General features: G+C 35.7%; 1 protein-coding gene across 1 annotated transcript; it reads right to left on the reverse strand.

Annotated features, from left to right (window-relative positions):
* Window positions 1-680: 680 nt before the first annotated feature.
* On the reverse strand, window positions 681-1,370 carry LOC141641422 (uncharacterized). The gene has a single exon (XM_074450082.1). It carries the CDS (start codon window positions 1,368-1,370, stop codon window positions 681-683), a length of 690 nt encoding a protein of 229 aa, XP_074306183.1.
* Window positions 1,371-10,604: the final 9,234 nt, after the last annotated feature.

Raw genomic sequence — 10,604 nt, forward strand, 5'->3', positions numbered from 1 at the left:
CGGACTTTAATTACGTTAATCGGGACCGATCCATCACGATACCGTCTTTTATATTAAAGTCTCGTAATAACAATGTGAACTTAACTTTTATTAAAAACCCGAAACACATAGGCCATACGAATATTATTAATTATTCTAACATATTACACTCGTATATTCATATTTGGGGCCTCATTTTTCTGTGATGCACCGGGCCTCCATTTATTTTAAGACGCCCATGTTCATAGACTTCACAGTTCAGACTTCAGACTAAGGCTCACAGTGCCAAGAGATGAATCTTGCTGTGTAAATGTACAGTCGAAATTCACAAACGGTAAAGAACGCTAATCAGTTTAAAATCAAAACCTTAATTTTGAGCATTAGAAAGAAAAAAAACGTTTCAAACAATCGACAGTTGAAAGTCCTAAAGTGTCGAGCTGCAAGAGATATAAGTGACTGAATTTTGGCAATGGCGTCAGTTTGATCAGGCGAACACTTGGAGAGAGAGATGTTCAAGGACTGAAGCCCTTCCTCAACTTTCCCTTGAGACAATGCTACACATCCAAGCTTATAAGCTTCCTCGGCAATCTGGACATCATAAACGGGACCTGAACTTTGAATGGGAGTCATGTTGGACTTGTTCTTTAAAGAGGATGGAAATAGCTCGAGCATTGAACTAGCTTGAGCCGATCAAATTGACATCATCCAGTATCTACGAAAGTCCATTGATGATTAGATTCCGAAAACAAAGCTAACCTCCTGCTTTTACCAAACAAGAGTAAAAACCTTGACCAATCAGGGAAAGGTATAAGCTTGTGAACAAAAGGCATCCTATGTTCAATTGTGGAAGTATTATTTTTCCTGCAAGGACTGTTTTCCAAGTCAAAAGCATGATGGAGAGTATACAAGTTTGCCACATCAAAGATGCGATACTCATCTAGCAGGTTAAAACTGAATTGATTAAAGGGACTAGACGACTCCTGGTAATCGTCTTTCCAGGAACAAGGGTTATGAAGCAACCACTTATTGGGTCCAACGTCCTCAGCACGAATAAGCCAAACACTGTCATTAGTTTGGGAACCAGGAGAGACGATAAAATAATAGCGAGTGCGCCTTACGAGAGAGTAATACTTGATGTCTTCACAGCGACAGTACTCAACGTTGTTGTTAAACAGACCACAAGTGCATATGTAAGGAAGCTTAGTTATTGATGGAGGAGTTGGAGCTTTGGGAAAAACGTGGGACACACAACGACGCCATGTGGTACATAAAGACGAAGCCCGTCGTCGAGCCACATCATTATTATCTAGATTATCAAATACATTTGATACAAGTTCATGTGGCATACTAGACCAATCATATGCCCCAACTTTCTTCGTATTCGTGTTCATTTTACACACACACAAAAAAGAATGGATGATTAGCGATTTATTATGATCTGTGCGGAGTCTATTGATCGAATACGGAAGAGAGGGGGATGAATTGAGTATTAAAAATCTAACCCTACTTTTTCGAAATATATGATAAATAATTAATTACTTGATTTTATGAATTAAAATCAACTAAATAATTATTTCAAGCAATATAAAAATAACGAAAACAATAAAGTAGAGAGAGACACGGGATTTTGAAGTGGTTCAGTTTCACAAGTCGAAAGCTACGTCCACTATTCTCGATTAATAATTTTTAGTTCCTTTCTACGAATTACAAAAATTATCAATCCACTCGTATAATCAACACTATGATTATAACTCAGATTGAGTATCGCTAAATACTCTAGTTTTGCTTCTTACGTTAATAAGAAAAGTATAACGATAAATACTAATCTCACGTTAATGAGTGAGTATAATATCCTTGTGTACTTAGTATTCTATAACGATTTTCCTTTGAGTGATTGACAAATTTGATGCGCAACTTTTGTTTAAGCAATAGATAATGAAAATGAAAGTACAAGAATATTTTTGCTTAAATATAATTTTTCCAAAAGTCGCTTTAAATGTTGAATGAATGAGAGTATTTATAGTTGTAGGGGTTTAGGGTTTTAGGGTGTAAAACCCTAGACGACTTGATGAGCAAGTCGACGGCTCCCTAGGGTTTGGCCGGACCTAGGGTTTTCCTTGGGTCCAATTCGGCCTCCTCTAGCCCACAACAAATCGATATAGAATTTAAATGAAACCCTAGGTTGCATGACGATGTACATATCGTGTTACAAACCAATAGTCCATTCAAATTAAATTCTAATTAAATAATTCCAATTATATAAATACTCTTTCATTTTTGTAAAACATTTAAAAATATATTTTCCAAAAATTAACGCATCATTTTTGTCTAGCAGTAAAGTTATAGCTCTGAGGTCATAACTTTACTAACATTTATCAAACAAAGTAAAACCATTACCGGATGACGACCTATACTATCTAATCTTCGGAAGATCTTCAGTACACGAATCGTCTCTTCACAAGCCTCTCATCTTGAGTCTCGTGATTGGTTTCTGATCTTGATCTTGCTTGAATACAACGATCAAGTGTTCTTTGAAGTTGTACCTTCTTGGTCCAAACTTCAAGCTTGCATCTTCAAAGTTGTATCTCATTTGTAACACCCCGACTCAAACCGGATCGGGAGCGGTTACTTATGATAGCTCACCAGGCTGTGTACATGGCCCACAGATCAACACGGGACCTTTATAGAGCATTTTGTCCTTACTCATGCGTATCCCGGGAACCTTCTCAGGTGGTCACCCATCCTAAGACTACTCTCAGCCAAGCACACTTAACTTTGGAGTTCTTTCGCATGGATGACCATAAAAGAAAGTGCACTTTGTTGATATGAGTAGTACTTTCAATCCCTTTAAGCACTAGTCATTTAAGCCTATCACTGAACCTCTCCAATTACTGTGGGGTGTTACATCCTTGGTCCAAACTTCAAGCTTGCGTCTTTGTAATTGTTCCTTTCTATATTAAGACTTGAGCACACAATTACACGCATATGTTTATAATATTAAGTCCACATACAAATCATTACTGTCATTATCAAAACAATTAATTAGGACTAAAGGTCCAACAATCTGATTAGCAAATGGATGGGAGAGACGAAACATTTTATTTATATAGATTTAATATATTCCTTTGATCTTCTTCTCATACTTGGTTTAAGGAAACCACAAAACAGTTTATTTATTTATTTATTAATTAATCAATTTAATAAAAACACGTTTTATTTTTATTTTCCTAAATTCGATTACCAAATTACGGAGTAATAGGTTTATTTTGGCAAAAATTACGGAGTAATAACAGTAGAATGACTGGAATTCCAATAATATATGCAGTAGGAAAGTTACCAAATTATTAGTAACATATATAAAGATACAAAGAAGGGAGTCTTGAACGCTCGATTCCCCCAATTAAACTTGCGATATATCAAGTAAGTCTGCTCCCTACACTAATCCACAATTTAAATATTTTGATTTTAGGTTTCGAGTATACGACTCATACAATTTGTTCGAATTACGTTTTAATTTGATTATTTTTCTTCTTTTAAGTTACACAAGTTATTGTATGTTTTCAGATCAGAGTATTTGTTGCTATAGATTCCAAGACCCTCGTAATATGATCAATATTTATCCAAAAAAAGAAGCAATGGACCAAAAGTTGAAGGAGGAATTGGAGGCGGCCCGGAGAAAGAGAGACGAGTTGCTTGCTTTGCAAGGATTTATGCGATCAACCTGATATAGACCGCCTCAACACTCTCATCAACGTCCACCAAATTATGTGGTATGATATGATATGATATGATATGCGAATTTGTTTCACTTAGGAAAATAAATTTGATGTGAATTTTCGATATTATTGTGATTTTGTTTGTTGTTCTTTTGCTGCCTTGTACAAGTAGTTTTTAAGCCCAACAATTTGATTTCTGAGCTCAAGAGCGGAGAATCCTCTAGTATCCGTTCTGTCGGTTTGTTGGATAATGGTCCTGGATTATTTATGCTTGTTGATTTAACGTTGGTAGTTTATGGACTTTGAAATTTAGTTGTTTTATGTGTTGAGTTTTATACTGTTATCAATAAACAAAGCATTGGCAATTCTAACATTCAAATGTTTGATATGCTTATTATTACGATTTGAGTTTTGATCAGTTTCATAACTCAAGCATCAAACGTTTGTGGTCTTATAGCAATCATTATTACACTCCGAACAAAATGACCCAATTACGGTTTGGAATCATAATGAAACGACAGTTAATCGCTCGTAATAATAAACAGGGGAAATATCTGGCTGATACATCGACATCCAAATTTGCCCTCGATTATTGTAATCTCGTAGCAATCATTATCACAACCATGTATAATACGGTGTACTTACAACTATAATACTACGATTTTATGAGTCTTTGGGTACTCTATCGAGTAGGGTTTACTCTGTCGAGTAAGTAGTGTTTGACGCAAATCAGTAGTCTGCCTGTAGGGTACTCGATCGAGTAAATTGGGTACTCGATCGAGTAGGGGGCACTCGATCGAGTAAGTCACTTACTCGATCGAGTAAGTGTGTTTTACGGGTTTGTTTTGACGGGTTTTGCTGAGAACGCGAGATTAATATAAAAGGCTTCCGTCATTTTCTTTAATCACTTTTCACCTTTCTAAACCTTTCAAAAGAAAAAGAAGTTACGTAGTTCTCTCTCGTCGCGTTTTTGGCAAATCCTAAGGGCTAGAGTCATCGGATCGTTGTGTTCTTTATGCCGTTGAGACCGTCGTATTGTGGGTAAGGTCCTAGTACAATTTTTATGTTGTTTCATTGATTTTAGTTGAAACCCTAATTGGGTAATTTGGGGGTTTTAGGAGTATTGTGTTTTTAGATGTTGATTGTATGATTGTATGTTTGATAGGAGGTGATTGTGTTGAAGAACGATTTTGATTAGCTGCTAGACCGTCTGTGGTGGTTGGTTGCTTTCCAGGTAGGGTTTCCCTACTCAGTATTAGTTACATGATGTGTGTGGTGATTGTGCTGTAGTTAGTGATTGTTGATTGATTCAGACGGTTGTGATTTCATATTGTTGATTGATTCAGACGGTTGTTGATGTTGTATTGTGGTTGCTGTTTATCTGTCTGTGTTCTTTGGGGTGCGTCCCTGGCTGAGTGAAGTCACTTGCGGGAGTGGCTTCACGCCCTTGATTCGCCTTCTGTGAAACCCGCCACAGAAGGGATGTACACATTAATGAACATGGGTTTATCGCTCGATGGAGATGAGTGAGGCTTAGGTGGGAACGGCTGCGGTCCCCCACTGGCGGCGAGGAGTGTCTGTTGCGATGGGTACTCTGGCAGGGCTACACACTTTAGTGTGTAGTCAATTATGAGGTGACTGGAGATGGAGACTGGGATTGTGTGTGAGCTGTTTGTATGATTGTTTCAGTGTGGCTTTGATTGTGTAATTAGTACTGACTCCGTTTAAATATTTTAAAAACTGTGGTGATCCACTCGGGGATGGTGAGCAGTTATTAAGCAGGTATGATCTGACGTGTATGGGATAGCTGGGATGAGTCATCACGTAGCATTTAGAAGTCTTCCGCTGTGTCAGACGATGTTTTATAGCTTTGATAGTTTTATTAGTAGACCGTCTGAGAACCTTGTATTTTAGTTTAACAGTTTTGGTGTTGAACATGTAATCACTTTAAACTATATTGTTATTTAAATGATGTTTCTTCATTGTCATTTGATTATCATTGCCTCGGGTAGCCGAGATGGTGACGTTCTCATACCTTAAGTGGTCCTGGTAAGGCACTTGGAGTATGGGAGTGTCACAACAACATAGACGGATAAAGGTTGGAAATGTGGAATACACTCCGAACAAAATGACCCAACTATAAAAATTCCTAATCGGACATCTCGAATATACATGCAGTGGACAAAAACGGTTGAGCACAACAAGCCTAGTAGTGATCCTAAACTTAAACTAAAGAAAAATAGATTGTAGTTCCCCCTTATTAACCTCGAATACAGGTCTATGACCATCTCGGTCGTAAATCAACCAAAACCATCTGATATGGTGGGGAGGTAGCTTGAGAAAAGCGAAACTTGGGCTGAATAGTCTCTCCAGTGGCTCTGAGATATGATTGTCTTGGAACCCTTTCAATTTGTAATGATGGTGATCCGTGAATCGTTTATCATGAGTAAGGGAAAACACAAAGGCATCGTCTTCATTGACAAGACTCACTACAAATATACAAACTCGATCAAATATTGAAGATTGATTGGGTCATTAAACAAAGTCCATGACAAATTCATAACAATATACTATATATTTCACATCAACAGAAAGGCAGTGGATATAGTGCAGAAGACGAGCTTAGGGAAGCAAATCGAGTTTGGAGCAACTGAAGGTGAGTGCTCAAGGTGCTTCATAATTCCAACGACTACTTACAAAGGCTTTGCCTCTACTGCACTCGCTCTAGCGATGCTAATAACCCAACAATCCTAACAAAGTTGTCTCAGGCATTCTAGTTAAGTTTTTAAGTCTTTTCATTAACTTTGGTATCAGTCAGTATGTGAAGCTAAGAAGAGTCTACAGCAGGCTAACAAAACAATTCTAACTTGACCTGCGACAGACAGTTGTTTGCTTTCATAGTTTCGAATGTTCCTACAATTTAATTGGATTTTCAATATAGCTACACTAAATAATGATTTCTTTTAACATATCAAAGATTACTTAAATTCGAGTTAACGAAAATACAGAACTAGCAAAGCAACAGTTGATCAATCATAAGAAATCGTTATCTAATTCACCATCCCCAACACAAGAAACCAGTAGCACTGATCAGCATCAAACTTAATTACATTCTCCCCAAGGCAAAATTGTTACTCCGTTGTTACTCTTTCCGTCTCAGTAATTTGTTGTTTACCTTTTTCATGTTGTTATTGTGAGTAATATCATCCACACAAATTCAATCATCCTCTCACCAGAGTAAAGATACAGTCTTTCTTGCTTTAATCAACTCAATTAAAAATATCAAGGCATAAATCAAAGCAATTAGTAAAAACGAACTGTGATTTAACCAAGGTTACCAGATTCACCCGGGTACCCTACGAACTGCGAATAGTAAACAGCGAATTATATCCCGTGGCTTACTGAAAATCATATATTATATCATCCTACAGCAGTACACAGTGACATCCATGACAATCGTCCACACAACATCAAGGGCATAAATTCTAAATAATAGCCGGGCATCAAAACCAGCTATATAACCCACAAGTAAAGATACATAAAACCCGAAATTAAAGAAACCATAAACATAAACTTGCAAACTAGTAGATTCATATCATATACAGCATTTACTAAACTCATTAAAAGATAATTGAGACGAGGTGGAAGTATACCTTCAATCTTATTGAAAAAAGCCCTCCAGAAGACGCGTTCCACATTAGAGGCCAACACACACACCGACGACTTGTTTACTTGCACACCCCTCACCAAAATACCTATAGGAAATCCCCCTATAAACGGCCTCAGGACATAACTACGACTAACATCGTCAGACCTTATCAACAAAATACCTTCCATTACATCGAGGGTCACTCTACCCGCCGTCTCGAATTCGAATAATAATGAAACCAAGTCTCCTCTCGCTATAAGCACGGCACAATAGGGAATACATTCGGACTTGAATTGGATGAAACATGTGCTTGGGATACTAAGGAAAATACTCGGAACCCGGCCATCGCGATGCACATACAAGTACATTTTATCATCATCATGATCGATCACAATTTCTTCCCCAACATTTGTTCCGAATATTTTGAGAAAAAAGAAAAAAAAATGTGGGTAAAACTGCATTTAACAACATAATTCTTGTCTAAATTGAAAAAATCGGGGTAAAATATAATGGGTTAAAACCAAAATTTGAGTAAGAAATTGGGTAAAGATTATTCAAAGATGAATAAAATTGGGTAAAGAGTAAACAAGAGAAATGAAATTCGGTAAAGAGTAAACGAGAGGACACAAAAATGAAGAATTTACTACAGTAAAGAAGAAACAGAGAACAAAAAAATATGGGTTTTGTATGAAATGCGATGGAGTTTAAAAATGAGGAAGAAGGGAGTATTTAAGTAATTTTAAGACAACTGTTTTATGCACCCTAACTAACTCTAGAGGCGGTGAGTGTAATTTAATTTCTCTTTTGTTTTGTGGGTATTTGGGTAATTTCTCTTTCCTTTCCTTTTGTACAAGTAATTTTCATTTTTTTTTATCTTATTTAATTTCCCCTAAAGTTTGATTACTCCTTTAATTTCCCCCAAATCTCGTGTTTTTTATTTTTTTAATCCCCTAAAATTTGAATATTGATTCCTTTAATTTCCCCTATCTTAGCTTTTGTGTTGTAATTGACACTTATCAATGAGAATATCATTTTTAATTTTGATGTGAAAGTTTATAGTACAACTAAACATGCACTATATTTCTACCCATAGTTCATTTATTTGTCGTTAGTTACAAACAATTTTAATTGTAAACATTATTCTTCCATGTTACAAATAAAAATTAGTTCATGGAAATAAAGTAAAAAAGATATATAACTATAATAGTAATAATAACTCTAGCGTGTAAAACAAAATACTAGTATATACTGGTTTTAGTTGAAGAAAATAATTTGGATTGAATTTCAATTTATATCGTTAGCTACAAACGTTTTGTTATAACGCAATAAAAACAAACGAGGATTATCACATTTTAAATTTCTAGTAAAAAGAGAGAGTTATATTATGAGATCGTTTTTTAAATCATTGTTATAAGTAGGTTACTTATTTAATATTGATCAATATAAAGTTTGTGTACTCTCTAATTGAAAATTGTCAAATCATTTGAGATTTTTGTTGTTGTTGTTGTTGTTGTTGTTGTTGTTGTTGTTGTTGTTGTTGTTGTTGTTGTTGTTGTTGTTGTAAAATAGCTATTACAAAATGAAAATTGAAGTGAAGGCGAAGTGGTGAGAAGTTTTATCACAGTTTTCATGAGCGACGAAGGATCTAATAGCTATAGAGGTTTGGCATAAATTCAAAAGACTTTATAATTTCTTACTATAAGGTCGAATTATTTAGTTATGTCCTGTTCTTTTGGACTGAAATTGTCTGAACTGAACTGAACTGAAATGAACTGAATTGACCTTAATGGAGCTGAACTGAACTAAACTGAACTTAATAGAGCTGAATTGAACTGATCTGAATTGAACTGAAATAAAAATAAAAGATAATAATAATAATAAAATTAATACCAATAATAATAATAAATATTAGACCAATCTTATACGCTTCCTCGGCAATCTGAACGTAATAATAAACGGGACCTGAACTTTGAATGGGACTCTTGTTGGACTTGTTCTTTAAAGAGGATGGAAATAGCTCGAGCATTGCACTAGCTTGAGCCGATCAAATTGACATCCTCCAATATCTACGAAAGTCCATTGATGATTAGATTCCAAAAACAAAGCTAACCTTCCGCTTTTACCAAACAAGAGTAAAAACCTTGACCAATCAGGGAAAGGTACAAGCTTGCGAACGAAAGGCATCTTATGCTCAATTGTGGAAGTATTATTTTTCCTGCAAGGACTGTTTTCCAAGTCAAAAGCATGATGGAGAGTATACAAGTTTGCCACATCAAAGATGCGATACTCATCTAGCAGGTTAAAACTGAACTGATTAAAGGGACTAGACGACTCCTGGTAATCGTCTTTCCAGGAACAAGGGTTATGAAGCAACCACTTATTGGGTCCAACGTCCTCAGCACGAATAAGCCAAACACTTTCATTAGTTTGGGAACCAGGAGAGACGATGAAATAATAGCGAGTGCGCCTTACGAGAGAGTAATACTTGATGTCTTCACAGCGACAGTACTCAACGTTGTTGTTAAACTGACCACAAGTGCATATGTAAGGAAGCTTAGTTATTGAAGGAGGAGTTGGAGCTTTGGTATTAACGTGGGACACACAACGACGCCATGTGGTACATAAAGACGAAGCCCGTCGTTGAGCCACATCGTTATCATCTAGATTATCAAATACATTTGATACAAGTTCATGTGGCATACTAGACCAATCATATGCCCCAAATTTCTTTGTATTCGTGTTCATTTTACACACACACACAAAAAGGATGGATGATTAGCGATTTATTATGATCTGATTAGCAAATGGATGGGAGAGACGAAACAGTTTATTTATATAGATTTAATATCTTCCTTTGATCTTCTTCTCATACTTGGTTTAAGGAAACCACAAAATAGTTTATTTATTTATTTATTAATTAATCACTTTAATAAAAACACGTTTTATTTTTATTTTTCTAAATTCGATTACCAAATTACAGCGTAATAGGTTTTTTTTAGCAAAAATTACGGAGTAATAATAGTAGAATGACTGGAATTCCAATAATATATTCACTAGGAAAGTTACCAAATTATTAGTAACATATATAAAGATACAAAGAAGGGAGTCTTGAACGCTCGATTCCCCCAATTAAACTTGCCATATACCAAGAAGTAAGTCTGCTCCCTACACTAATCCACAATTTAAATATTTAGATTTTAGGTTTCGAGTATACGACTCATACAATTTCTTCAAATTACGTTTTAATTTGATTATTTTTC

The sequence above is a fragment of the Silene latifolia genome, chromosome 1, assembly GCF_048544455.1.
Source record: "Silene latifolia isolate original U9 population chromosome 1, ASM4854445v1, whole genome shotgun sequence".
Taxonomy (NCBI): domain Eukaryota; kingdom Viridiplantae; phylum Streptophyta; class Magnoliopsida; order Caryophyllales; family Caryophyllaceae; genus Silene; species Silene latifolia.